This window comes from Peromyscus maniculatus, chromosome 11, assembly GCF_049852395.1.
Source record: "Peromyscus maniculatus bairdii isolate BWxNUB_F1_BW_parent chromosome 11, HU_Pman_BW_mat_3.1, whole genome shotgun sequence".
Classification (NCBI taxonomy): Eukaryota; Metazoa; Chordata; class Mammalia; order Rodentia; family Cricetidae; genus Peromyscus; species Peromyscus maniculatus.
This window is the reverse complement of record NC_134862.1, coordinates 67,601,876-67,616,904: the sequence shown is the minus strand read 5'-3', so window position 1 is coordinate 67,616,904 and position 15,029 is coordinate 67,601,876. Positions and strand designations below refer to the sequence as shown.

At 41.1% G+C, this 15,029-nt stretch overlaps 1 protein-coding gene across 2 annotated transcripts in view; it reads right to left on the bottom strand.

Annotated features, from left to right (window-relative positions):
- The window catches only part of Astn1 (astrotactin 1), a 340,652-nt gene that overhangs the window by 151,496 nt on the left and 174,127 nt on the right, over positions 1-15,029 (bottom strand). For both annotated transcript variants that reach the window (XM_042258386.2, XM_042258385.2), the window contains exon 8: positions 14,296-14,380. In XM_042258386.2, the coding sequence (XP_042114320.1) occupies positions 14,296-14,380 (85 nt within the window). The remainder of the gene's footprint in view (positions 1-14,295; positions 14,381-15,029) is intronic.

Below are 15,029 nucleotides of genomic sequence, written 5' to 3'. Positions count from 1 at the left end.
AGTCCCAAGCCTGAATCAACCGAAGATGAAGGTAGCTTCCAAATGGTGATCTGGGAAGGTTTTATGGTGAAGCAGTTATTTGGACTGGCCTTGAAAAAAAATAAGGTAGAATAAGGGAACTAGAAGTGAAGAAATGTCCTGGAGAAGTGGAGACGTCTAGCATGAACACATGGTTCAGTAGAGTTGCAAAGGCTGCTGGATCTACTTTGGGAGGAGCTGCTTCGAGAGACCTATCTGAATACTTCTATGGTGGTCATAGTCATCTGCAGACCTCACAGAGAGCCTGTGGCCAGTCTTCTGAGGTCCTCCCACCTCCTGCTACTCCTGCCGTGGGATCTCACACCTTCATATGCGTCCCTTGTGTCCTAGCTTCCTCACCCCCAAAACTTGCTGAGGAACTGCTGTGCATATTCATAAGCACTTATAAATAATGCCTGGGACCAAGAAAGCACTTAGTAACCATTGCCCATTACTGCCTAAACTAGGTGTCAGACATAAACAACTAGAATAGTTCATCACTCAGAAGGATGGACCTGACATGTGGTCTCTCTTCCTCACTTGTATGGACCATGGGACACTGCAATGATTTCTTCAAAAGTACTTTGTTGATGTCTGAAGCAGTTTAGTTCTCCATGTTAAAGTCTACCTTTTCATCATGCGATTTTTTTCCCCCAAAATCCAAACAGTCCCAGGACCTAGCAGGAAAACCCCAATTGGTGGCCTCAAGCCTAGACAAAGAGCTGCAGGCAATGAAGGAATGCTGAGAAATCATTTCTTCTGGGAAGAATCCCTCTATTGGTTATCCAATACCAACTGTCAGTCCTAAAAATATATACATATAAGTAATATTATATGGGCTGTACTTATATATTTAGGAATAGATAGACATAAACTATATATTAAAGAAAAAGAAGCCATGCATTTCATTAATTTGAGACAGAGCAGGGGGGTGTCACATAGGAAGGGTTGGACAGGAAAGGTAAGATGGGATACTGTAATTATAATATAATTTCAAAAACTAAAAATTATAATTAAAAAAGAAAGTAAAAAATATACTGCTAACTAATCTAACTGATTTGTTTAAAGCCAGTTTAACATCTATAACCTTATCACAGGTGACATAGAGACAGGCAGATCCCTGAAGTTCACTAGCTCGACTCAGCCTAGCAGAATTAGTGAACTTCAGGCTCAGTGCGAGACTCTGATTCAAAAAACTAAGGTGGAGAATGACTGAGGAAAACATGTGATTCAGAACTCTAGCCTCCACATACACATGTATACCTTATACATTTCACACATGTACACACACACACACACACACACACACACACACACACACGAGGGGAAGAAGAGAGAGAATAGTTGGAAGATTTAGGCATTTTGAGGGGAAAAGTCTGGAAACATTTATCTGTACACAATGATCTGAAACATTAGAAAAATTAAGATCCAGCCAGCCCACACCTGACGATGTTTTTTTTCCCCCTCAGGCATCCACCCTATACTGTACAAACGTTCAGCACAGTTTTGTAATCTGCATCAAGCTACCAGAGCAATTAGCAGTGGGGCACAGGAGGAAGGCAGCCCATTCCTGTTCTAAAAGACAGAACTGACCACGCGGGGGAAAGTCACATGGAAACACATTTTTATTCAGCCCAAAGATCTGTTTAAGAATCCACATTGCAACAGCAGAGTGAGCTGCCCCATCAAATCCCATTGTGACTGTCACTAATAATGTTCCAACAGTGCTTGGAAGCCCATCTGCTCCAAAGCCTGCAGGAGGGGACGTCTATACAGAGTGGCACATTGGATAATGTGACCTTGAGGTAGACTTCTGACTCGAAGCTTCTAGATTTGTCAGTGATCCAGCTGATACACTCCTGCTCTCGTGCCTAAAATTAGGTATGTGACTCACCACTTCCATGAGAGAAGCTCAAATTTAATAAGGTTTTATATAAGACCTGTAGCTACCTTTAGAAAACAGAGGTCTGATTATGTCTTTTCCAAACCACATGAAAACTTGATAATCCTCAATCAGTCACTGGCCCGGGAAGGATTTCTTAAGATGGGCACACCTTTTCACTTATTTAACAAATAGGGACTGAGTTCCCACTATGGTCCTGACAGTATGTGCAGGTATGAGAGAGAAAGGACACACGCGACATTGTTTTTCCATGGTGTAATTTACATTCTGGTGATAGGTTCGGCTAGACTCACCTACCAAACTGACACGAAAATTGCATCATTTGGTGAAAGACCATAGGAGGATAAATTGGGTCACAACTAATGCTAAACAAGATTGATGAGGACATACACTGGATACTGATACAGAACTTACAAGTTTAGAATACCACTGAGTACAACACGTCTTCTTTAGGTTTTCTCAATAATCCTTATGACAATTTTATTAAATAGATACTATTATTTTATTGTTAATGACAATGAAATCAAAGCTTGCAAAAGTCATAAAATTAGTCAAAAGCAAAGGTCTTTTTAAGTAAAAGAAAGATTTGAGTGTATATCTGTCATACTCCGCCTCTCCCATTATGTTATACTATCTCTCATAAAGGTTAAATGTGCACAGGTGAGGGCTGTGGATGAGGCTCAGTGGTAGGGTGCTTGCCTAGCCTGCGAGAGGTTCTGAGTTTAATGCCCAGCACCTAAAGTAAAATAATAAAATTGGTGGGTAAATATTAACCTAAGTAGTTGGGAGGTATGCAGGTTGTTAGGTAACAGGAAATAATTTGAGCAAAACTGAGTGGAATCTGTTAAGAATATCCAAGACTATGCCTGAGAGAAAAACTTCTGAGTATGTCCCAGATGACCTGGTCCCTAAGTCAGGTAGCATGGGTAAAATGGGTAAGCCTGTCTTTCAGATATGAACAATATATTACTCACTCATGACTCACTGGGCAAGGGCTATGAAATTTGCCCACTGCAAAGACCTATCCAAGTGTTCCATTCACTCTTATTTGTGTCAGGGGTGGGCAACTGTGGACCTCTGGATGGAGTCCGGCTATATGTGGTGGAAGCACTCTGCTAAGATGAGTCACTGTGGCTGAATGCTGGCCACGATTTTGCACTAACAATAGCACAGAAATACTCAGCAACAAATGCCTGTCCCCACAGACAATCACAGCCTAGGGCCCCTCAGTATATGTCTAGCTGAAGTGCCATTTTACCTGAATTGGGCAGAAGCCAATGGCACTTACTGTGCTTAGGCCTCCAGCAAGGTCCCTCTAGTGACTTGTTATCCTCTGTAGGACGCTACACCATTCTGAAAGATTCTCAACTCAGAACACATACTTACTGTTTTAAACTAGTCTCAACTTTTGAAGTCTCTGTCCTCAGAAATCTAAAGCTAAATTTCAGCCTCGTCCCTGCTTTCATCTTTAGCCTCTGGGGAACAACTGCCCTTGAAGTGCTTGACCAAACACAGTCTTCTGTAGGGAGTGAGAGTTTATGTTCTTGCCTGTAAAATGTGGACAAAAACCTTACCTTAAAGTTTGGAAATAAGAATTAAATCTCATCTAGTAGTGTGTTAGTAAAATTGACGGCCAACTTCACACGATCTAGGATGACCTAGCAGATGAACATATAATTGAGGGATTTTGAGACCTAGTTAACTGAGGTGGGAACACCATCTTGGATGAGGGTGGTGGTCCCATCCCATGGGCTGGGGTCCCAAGATGCCTCAACAAGAGAAAGCTAGCTGAGCACCAGCATTTCTCTCTCTCTGCTTTCCCACTGGGGATGTAATGTGACCAGCCACCTGATGCTCTTATGTTCCCCACTACAATGGGGAACCAAAATAAACCTTTCTGGAGTTGCTTCTGTTCAATATTTTGCCACCACAGCAAGAAAAGTAATGAATACAAGCACTTAGAAGGCTGACTAAAAGGATCATGCAGAGGCCAGTTTGTTACTATGAATCTGATCATCAGAAGTGCTGCTTCTGGACCTGGAGGGCAGAGGACAGAAATGCTTTAATAGCAAGCATGTGAAGTATTATGGTTCACCGGTAATGTCAACTCAACTTCAGGCAGGCATTTCCCAGAGTTGCCTATCTGGTGACCATCTCATAATAATGAACCCTGACTCCTCTTAAAGCCAGTATTTCGACATGGGTGTAGAGTGAAGAGTCCCTGTTGTACATCTGCATGGATAGATGGATGATGCCATTCTGAGAACTAGTGCCTAGAAGCCTCATGGGAGACTTGCAACCGTAGAGCTAATTGGGCTAATGGAATCTCAGGTTTTGTGCATCTGTTTGTGCTGTCATTTTACAGTCTACAACAGAAGTCTGGGCACTCCAGAATGCAAAGGTCTTAAATCCAAAAGCCAACCACGAGTGGCAGGCTTGGCACTGGCTGAATTTCCTAAGCTAACACACTGATCTCAGTGTGGGAAACCCTGTGGAAAGATTAATAAACTAGGAGTTGCAGGAGATTCATTTGTATTGTTGCTCTGAGACCACCAATGGAGTTAAATCTTGATTTCTTGTTTGTTAATAAAACAATAAAAGTAGCCACTAGGTGGGAAGGAGACTACTTGGGCAGGAAAAGGTGAGCCCAGTTATTGAATTGCACTGTGGTATAATGAAAACAACCTAGGTGTTGGCATCAGAGTTCAAGGAGTTCTGTTCATCCCTCTGTGATGCTGACCAAAGTACTACTGAGTTTTAAATCATAATACACACACACACACACACACACACACACACACACACACACACACACACATACACACATATGTTTTGAGGTGTGTGTGTGTGTGTGTGTGTGTGTGTGTGTGTGTGTGTGTGTGCACATGTGCGTATTTACTGCTTTACTGTAGGGGATGAAACTTTAGGTGACCTGAATTCTTTTAATTTTTGCTGCTCTTGTTTTTTTAAAGATTTTTTTTCTGTCATATGCACTTCTTTTATATGAAGCAAAACAAAAGATTCAGCACAAAACTAGCTATGCTGTGACAAAATGTTTACTTTCTAATTTTTGAAATTATATATAACATCTAAAGCTTAGGAAAATAATTATAGCATGAATGATTGAACAAGAATCCAAAATACTTGTCTAGGAAGAATAAACCTTAAGATTACTTTTATGGAAATTGCTTTCACAGAAATTGTAGGTGTTTTAAACATCACTAATTGCCCATCTCTTAAAAAAACATTCAGTTTGTAGGATTTTGGTTAAGATACATAACACACACACACACACACACACACACACACACACACACACACAGAGTTTATTTATTTTTATTTTTGGAAGGTGTGTGTGTGTGTGTGTGATGTATATACAGAAATGTGTGTAGGTGCTCATGGAGGCCAGAGAATGTTTGTGTCCTGCTATGTCATTCTCTCCCACTGAGCCTAGAGATAGTATGGCAGCCAGCAAGCCTCAAAGATTCTGTTTGTTGCTGTAGATTATGCTCATTATTAATAAAAAATTGATTGGCCAATAGTAGGGCAAGAAGAGATTGGGTGAGACAGCTTGACACAAAGAGAATGATGGGAGGAAGAAAGGAAAAGTCAGGAAAGTCCAGGAGACACAAGCCAGCCAGCCAGCCTCTGGGCAAGCAGGATGTGTAGAAAATGAGGTAACAAGCTATGAGCCACATGCCAAAGCATAAATAGAAATATTGGTTAATTTAAGTGTAAGAGTTTGCTAGTAACAAGCCTGAGCTATGATCTAGCATTTATAATTCATATTCGGCCTCTGAGTTGGTTATTTGGGACTGGGCAGTTGGGACAGGAAATGTCCAGTTACAATTTGTATTCTCCATAGTACTAGACACACATAGCCATGCTCAGGTGTCTTGTGAGTCCTGAAATTTGAACTCAGGTTCTTGTGCTTGCTAAGATAGTGCTCTTCTCCACTAAGCCATCTCTCTAGCATCTCATGGTGATACAGGTGTAAAAATTATTCAGCATGATATTCAGTCTTACATGCAATGAATGATAAAACTTAATTAGCATTGCATAAAGAATTGGTCAGTATTTGGGGACACTGATATTGAAGTACTATACTAAATATTATAGTGAATGTGTAAGACACTACTTGCTGTTATTATACCGATTTACAGAGGTATGTGTGCTAAAGACTTGGCCTGAATGCTAGAATTAAAAGCCATTTCTTTCTTCTAGCTCATAATAACAGGTTAAAACTGAGAATTTTCCATTAGACATTGAGACTAACTACCTTATGGAAATTTTTGAGAAAAATAATGCACTACAGGGATACTTGTAATGATCTGCTGTGTATCTTCCCTGCTTTTCGTGATTATAAAGGTTAGGCATATTCATTGTTAAACTATGAGAAAAAAAACAAAATATACATAGATAGAAGGAGGTGGAAACAAGAACTTTTGAGACATGGAAAAGGAAATTTGAGAAAATACACACAAATGGTAATGGTGGTTTTCTCTAAGCATAAGATAATGAGTGAGTTTCTTTTTCTATTGATTAAAAAAATGATAAATAGCTCAAATCCCCAAAGGGTAGAAAAATCCCAGCTTTCACCAACCTAGTATTCTGAAACTGGAACCCAAGGAAACTGAGGGGGCAGGGAGCATTTTTAGTGGAAAACATCCATGCATTCAATAGAATATATGAATTCAGGACACTCTCTGGAAAGCATAGGCAAGACATAAAACATTCATTTCTATAAAATTGAAACAATTTATCTTCCATTCTTGAGCAGACGGGAGGGTAAATTGAGGTTGATTTTTTTTCACCCTGGTGGTCATGTTGGAGGAAATATGAGTATTCCCGCCTCCGGCACTGTTTAAAATAAGTCTCATGGTGCCTTGACTGGACTAGGCAGAGACAGAAGTCTGGTCGAGTGTTACCCCTCCTGTGGAGGGTGGGCAGCACTGTAGGTGGACGCCTGTCACTCAAATGGGAGAGCCTGTGATAATGATTAGTTTACTTGTCCCGGGAAGGGGAATGAATACAAGCAAGCCTGCCACCCACTTAGAGCTAATAACTGACTCTCAGAATATTACACACTTTTCATTCCTCTCTTTTAAATATTTATCCAATTGATTTATCTCCAATAGTCAGTTGTTACTATACAGCTTGGCCACCAATTATGTGGTCTAAGATAAGTTTTTTTCACCTCTGAGGCACTCCATTTCCCAATCAGTAAATGAAAATGACTTTTTAGTTACTATTCTATAAGCCCACCCTTATTTTTCTCTGGAAGAGAGTGAAATTCTGGTAAGAGGATGCCCCTGTTCACCAGAGGGTCTGGGAGCCGTTTGCTTATGAAGTTTTCTTAAGCTTGTCTGTACTTCCATGTCATTTGAGGGACAGTATCAAAGATACATACTCAGAGTCTGAGGAGACAACTCATAGTTGAGAAAGTATAGCCTTGCAAGCTTGAGGATCTGAGTTTGATTCCCAGCAGCCACGTGAAAATGTTGGCTGTGATGGCTCATGCTTGTAATTCTAGCACTTGGAGACCAGAGACCAGAGAATCCTTGGGGTTTACTAGCCAGTCAGTCTAGCCTAATTGGAGAGTTCCAGGCCAATGAGAGATCTTGCCTCAAAGAGGTCGACAGTATTCTTGAGGATGACACCCTAGGTTGTCCTCTGGTCTCCATATACAAAAGCATGTGCACCATATTTATACATGAGCATGCACACAGAGACACAGACATGGACATACACACACACACACACACACACACACACACATACCACATCTCTATTAAAAACCAAACCAAAACAACAACAGAGATATGCTACAGATGCAAGGCCCTCTCCAAGTCCAAAGAAATTGAAATCACCAAATGACAAAGTCAGAAATGGGGTTCCAAAATGACATATGAGTTGTTGCTCCATGGACTGCACTGGTGTGCAGGAGTAACTCACTTGGGCACAGCTTGCTCTTAGGTCATCCACAAGTAACCAAGAGAGTTATAAGTGTTGCTCCTAAGAAGGGAGTCAAGGGTTTTATCCAAAATGACCCAAGAATCAGTGGTAGGTCAACAAGGGCCTTTGTGCAGGTTAGACACACATACTGTTTGTCACAGAGGGGTCATGCCTTGTAACAACATAGGCTAGGTGAGTCTATCTGCAGAGGACAAAGTGCCTCCCATACAGTCAGGTGACTGGCCATACAGTTTTCATGGAAATTGGTCAAATAAAATACATTTTCACTTGAGAAAATCCCTAAGAGTGAGGTCCAGAGTTTCCCAAACCATCTGGTGGATCGGGGAAGCCTTAGAGAAGATCCTGGCATGTATGGGCCAGTTTCAAGTTCTGGCTTGCTCATTCAGGGAGGGGGTGGTCTGTGGATTTGCAGTGGAATCAGGTTGCAGCTGGCTTCTGAAGAGACAGGACCAGGGAATTTGGGCTTCATGCCAAGAGCCTCCCTCTACTGTTCTCACACTGAAACGAGGAGGAAAATGACAGCAACATTGCTTTTGACTCTGGAGGAAGAGGGGCAGACAGAGGGAATTGATAAGACAAAGCCAAACAAAAAGAGAAGGGAAGGGGAAAAAAAGAAAAACAAATAAATGGGCAAATCAATTCACTGAAATCTGTTAGGAATTAGGGACAACGATTAGAGATGGGGGGTGAGGAGCTAATGGGAAGATAATCCCATTTGTGAATGGCATGGCAGTGACAGGAACTGGGCACAGACAATGAGATGGACAAGGGTGGGGGGGTGGAGCTACTGAAGATAAGGCCGCAGCTGGTGGCCTTGCCATGTGGTTTATCTGAGGGCTGGGGGAAAGTAAATGACCTCAGTGACAGAAGTAAGCAGGGGAGTGGGGTAAAAAATGCCAGAATATGATCTAGAAATAGGTTCCCCCAATGCAGGACATGTTGTGTTACTGAGGTCTATAACTCTTACCTAAGTCATTTCCAAAGAGTTTCATAGCTGGTCAAAGAAGTTCAGACTTAGCCCCAAACCCCAGATGGACTTACAACTACACAGTGGCCTCTAGTATAGAAGAGGTTTTGACAAACTCTTTAGGACATGACACACCAGTGGTGTGAGGACCTGAGTTCAGCTCCCCAGAACCTACATAAAAGGCTGAGCTTAAGGGAGCACATCTGTAATCCCAGCTTTGGGGAAGTGGAGATAGATGGATCCCCAGGACTTGGTGGCAAGCCAGTTGGTGACCTTCATCCAGTGAGAGATCCTATATCAAACAATAATGTGGAGAAGCAATTATGGAAAAATCTTAATGTTAGTCTTTGGACTTCACGTGCATGTATGCACATGTATATATGCACATACAATGTACCCATACAAGTACACACACACACACACACACACACACATACACACACACACACACACACACACACACACACTGGATTTTATGGATTTATATGGGACATTGATCCATATCAGATTGGATTCCCTGCCTTAAGCAGTAACCACTGGGTAAAAAAGAATGGAGATGTTGTAGAAACAGAAGAACTTGAGCACCTGGGACAATGACAAGGCCATCTTCAGGCAGTGTGAACCATGTATAAGTTATGTGAGTCAGTATCTGAGGATGTCCTGTGAAAGGTGTCATCTCCCTGGGCAGCCATGGGGAGAGGAGGCGCTCTGTGAGCAGGGTCATTCCTGACAACAGCTTTTAAATTCTCAGGAAAACACCTGCTCATTTTTCTCAGCAGGCCTCACCCCATCTCATGAGTTATCACTCTGTCTTTACCCTTCAGCGTCGAAGCCCAGTTATAGTTTATATTTCTCTATTGGAGAATCTCCTTGGTGTTGCCCTCTGCAGCTAAGATGCCAGAATAAGTAATCAGACTATTATTTACCAGGAGTCTCCAAAAGCATGAATTTAATCTAATTGTGGTATTCTGAAAGATGTATCTAGAGGCCCTTGAGTACACTTTTAATTTAACAAAAAGCCATTATTATGGTCTTTCTTAATAACTCCGAAGTATCTAAATAAATTTGGTGTCTCTTTTCTCCTCTGATATTCTCATGTAAATCAATCTCTCTTGCTTCTTCCAACCTCATTTAGTGTTTTCATTTCTCATCTGTGAACATTTTCAATTTGTCTTTGCTGTTCTGGCAAACAAATATCAAATGCAGGCTCTAACAGGCGCTGGCTGTGCCATGCAGCCCCAGTGATAGGAGGGCAAGGAATTACCTGGAAAGACAGAGAAGACACAGCAACCGTGCACTGGTTAGGGCACTCCAACTCTGGGCTCTCTCCCTGGCAGTTGGCTAATACAGAGTGTCAGGGATAGGGAATGCTCAATTTTGTTGCCAGCATCAAAGGCCAAGGATGTAACCTCAAACATTCCATGTTCTTTGAATGACCCATTAAAAAAAAATCTGTCATCTGCAACTTTTCTTATGTAGTTCTGAAACTAATTTTTACTTTCAGTGAAAGTTTTTTTTTTCTTATGCAGTGTATTCTACTATTTTTTAATCTTTCGCCTGGACCTCTTCACCTGTGTAAGTTGGAGCAGCTGGCTTTACTGTGCAGATCAATACATGAGTGTCTCAACCTGCTTCCTTTCTCCTGGGCGTTGCTGGCAAGACTGAGGCACCAGAATTACTGCAATGCAAGTCTTTAATAGACTTTAGACTTAGGCTTTCTAATTCTTGGATAGTCTTTCCTGTTTATCTACAGGATAATTTCAGGAATATATTTTACTTGAATAATCTAGATAAATAAAATCTAGACAACTCCATTGTGTATGTGAGTGTGTGTGTGTGTGTGTGTGTGTGTGTGTGTGTGTGTGTGTGTGTTTGAACAATTATTTGAGTTCATTATAGAGGGTTCTCAAATTACTTATGGAGGAAGAGGATACACAAACTTCTTTAAGGACCCATGCTCTATTAACAGTCTATAACATTACAGGGTCCTGTAAATGGGTTTTAGTACTCAAAGCATCAGTAAGCAAGACTTCTTTGAGAACTAGCTTCTACCAATTTCAGCTTTTTCTTCTGGCCATGTGCAAGACATTTTTAAACTAAATTGGGCTACTTATCTGGAGACCCATGCTCCTCATATCTCTACCTACTAAATAGAACAGCTAAAACAATCTGGCTTTTCCATGAAACTCTTTTCCAGTTCCTCAACCTTACCTAAACCACTCCTTAAGTATGCTCTCATATAAGTATTGACCTTTGCTCAAAATCTTTCTTTTGGTAGGTCTTAGAACTCATTGTAATTGCTCATTGTGTACCCATCTTCTTATGTGGACTATCAGTTCTCCCAGAGCAGAAACTCTACCTTTTTCTTAGGCATAGCAACCATGCATGTTCTTCACCTGAAGAGTAATGGGGTGAACATTTGCCTAAAACATGAATGAATTGAAGAGTAAATGATAGAACACAGTGGTGAGAGAGCCATTCTATAAACTAACTGTCTCATTCATGCACACATACTCACACACTGTACAATCATACAGACTCTACATATTTATTACAGACACACTCAGAAACCACACATACACACACACACACACACACACACACACACACACACACACACACACACACACACACACACACGCCATGACTGTATGAGTTAGAGGCAGGCAGCAGCTCTATTAAGTTTCAGATGCAACTTCTCTGCCTTACAGAAGCATCCATTTGTAACTTTCTATATGACTCTTCTTGATCAATTTTCTTCCTTGTCTGAAAGTCACCAAATACTTTTTGTGTTACTTTTCCTTGGCATATCAATCTTAATTTCTCACAAAAAATTTTAACTATTACCAGACCTGGATTTGGCTTTTCTGCCTGGAATGAACCTATTGCAGTCTTAATGTAGACCATATCAGAATGTTTGGAGGGAAACATCAGTACCCCATATATGGGCTGCTCACCTTCACTGTCTAGAGCATTAAATACAAATTCCAGGAAAATAAGGTTTACCATTGATTTTCCATAACACTCCAATATGTATCATTATTTAGAAATCTGTCAGTTTTCAATTCAAGTGGCATTCTTTACAGTCAAACCAATCTCCATTAATTTTGGGAAAATCATCTAAAGAAACATGGCATTAGTTCAGTACCCTGATTTAAATCATGATGCATTGCATCTCCTACTTTTCACTTATCTTTTTATTTCAGGAGGAAAAATGCATCCATTTGTCTGGCATTGTTTTATAAACATAAGCTCAAGCTGCTTATCATTCCTGTTCCAATGTCCGCAAGATACTCACTCCTTTCTCTCCTCCTAATAGTTGTTCTATGATTTTATTAGTGTCCACAATGAGACCTCATAGACAGTGGCGATCACAGAATAATGGAAATTAGAGATGGAAATGACAGATTAGGTGTCTTTGTCTATTTCCTGGGGCTAATGTTCTCGTCGGTCTCAGTCTGCAGCTCAGTGCTTTGGTCTATCTTGTTCTAAATGACACCAGTGCTGGGACCTCTAACATTTCCCCCGAGGCTCTTGTCTGCATCCTAAGACTGTCTCTACATCCAGCCATAGGGAATAACAAAAGCTGTGCAATTACCAAGTGAAGTCAGGCCATCCTCACACGCTATGTCTGCAAGGCTAGGAGGGACGTTGGAGGCTTGAGCGATTAACCACCAAATCCAATCACCACAGAGGGCTAGGCTGGATCATTTAGAGCAAACGTGAAATGATATTTCGTAGTTGTTTTCTTCAGGGGCAAGATTGCGGGCTATGAGATAGAGAGGTGGTTATCCATCACCTTTTACAACATTTTACTCAACAGGGATTGTGGTCAGCTGAGACTCTCAGCCATCACACAAGCTAAAGGGCTGGTGCCACCACAACTGTGCAAACAGCTCAGCAGCAATGAGAGTCAGGGAACAATGAGGAATTTAAATAGTGACTGTCATTCTGTATTCACACCTCACCTGACATCTATTAGCCAGTCCTCTACTCTCCTCACCAAACACTTTTCTTTAACATCTGTGGACTGCCTATCTGATAAAAACTCAAAGTCCATTCAAATCAAGCCATTCTTCATTCTCACTAACACAAGAATTTCATGCTATTTTGACTTCCCTCACTTTTCTGACCTGTGACTCAGATTTCAGCTTCCTAACTTCATTTTCTCTTGTTCTTATCCCTCAACTTCAACTGGTTCCAGAACATTTGCCCTCTTCCATGTCTATGGGCATCTATCAAACCTTGACTAGTCATCGGCTGGCTAAGTCACCTGAGTTGAGTTCTTCTCTCCCCTTATCATAAATCACTCCCTCAGGCTCCTCAATCATTTTTATTGCTCGTCTCCAAACTCTCACCCATTTGTCACCGTATTTATTGCTTCGAAAGTCCAGAACTACACTGAATAGTCTTAGTTTGGTCTCATCAGAATCACATAGATGGGGCTGATCATGTACCCAGGAGTGAGATTCTCTGTGTCAATGCCAGAAATGACATTTTTTTTTTTACTTTGTCAGGCTGCAAACACAGGTATACTTTGCTGTCTAGAAAATCACCTATCAGCAAGTTTTTCTTTGATTTCCTTCTGATTCTCCCTAGTCCATTGATTGCTATTATTAGCTAGCATTTATTGATCCTTCCCACCATTTGCCCAATGCAGGAAGCAAGCTCTCAGAACTCAAAACAAGACACAAAAATTGTTCTTAAAAGTCACAACACAAGACACACAGTGGTGATATTTCCTTAATGATATATGATTACTTAATTTCATTGTATCATAGACTCAAAACCTATTCACGTGGTAAATTTATGTTATGTATGTTTTGTTTCAATAAAACCATTCAAAAATGTAAGAACATAATAATAAGCAATAGATAAAGTAGCTACTTTCTCCCCAGTCACATGTAGTTGCAAGAAAGTAAGTCACACAAAGAAATGGTAACCGGGGATCTGGCACAGATACTCTTCCTCAGCACAGAGCACTTCCCTGAGTCTCATATGTCATACCCGCTGACAGTGCTGGTGGCAACATGTTTTGACGCCTGTTAGTCTCTCAAAGGACTCATCAAACTCCGAGAGAGCTACAGCAGAATCTGTGTGGTTTCACGTGTCTCCAACAAAACCACCTGGGAAATTCTCATGGATGGAGGTGGAATGGAAAGGAAGAGAAAGGCAGCTTCATTTTCAGATCCCAGCTGGAGGCTGCAGGGCGGCAAGTCAGAGGCATCATCTCCTGACTCATAAATGGAGGAAAATACGGCATGGACGTCATTGGCACGACATGACTATGGAAAGGGACAGTGACATTTTTACTAGAGACTGTTCAGAATTCAACCACCCATGAATTCTACTCCTTTGTGCACACTTGCTCCCATCATGTCTGTGTGAGAAAGCAGTAACATAGAAACTGCCAGCTTGATATCTCACTTACCCCTGGTTTGTCCCCCATTCATTCCGAATGCAAAGGTGCTTGTGAACAGGATCCTTCATGTAGCCTTCGTAGCACAGACATTCCCCTTAGGATCAGGGTAGGGGGAAAAGAGAAAGACAAGTCCATCAACTATCATGTCAGTATTTGAGAAAGTTAAGGTGAAATGATAGATTAAGTCTTGACTCCATTAATAGCATAAATGATACAATACATCCCACTGTTGTTACTCGTGGCCCTCTTGACTGCCCTCAGGAAGGAATCTCTCCATTTTCCAATGCATGAAGATTTTATACATTGAGAGACCCTAACATCTGCCAAACGCTTAGTGTGTGGGCATTGTATGCACAAAGACCATCATGACTTTGAGAAAGAGGACATTTTTATGTTCATTTTCTCAATAACATGGCAATTGGCAAGTGATGTTTAAAGTCTGCACATGCCAAATATTCAAGCATTTCTAAGAATCTGAAACCTAAGTATTGTTACTATATAATGCTAAGGGAAGCCAAAACTTGGACAAGTTATGAGAATTGTCAGTCTCTTAAAAATGACAGTTAGTGTTTGAACCTATGACTCTGTCACTTGAGACACTATCATCATGCCATGCTGTGAGTCCACAGAACTGCCATGGCATTTAAGGGAGGTTGCAACCTTCTCTTCTGATTTTTAGGAAATACATTTTTCTAGTGAAGAGGTCTAATTATCTTTTAAAGCCAGTAAACCAGCATCACCTA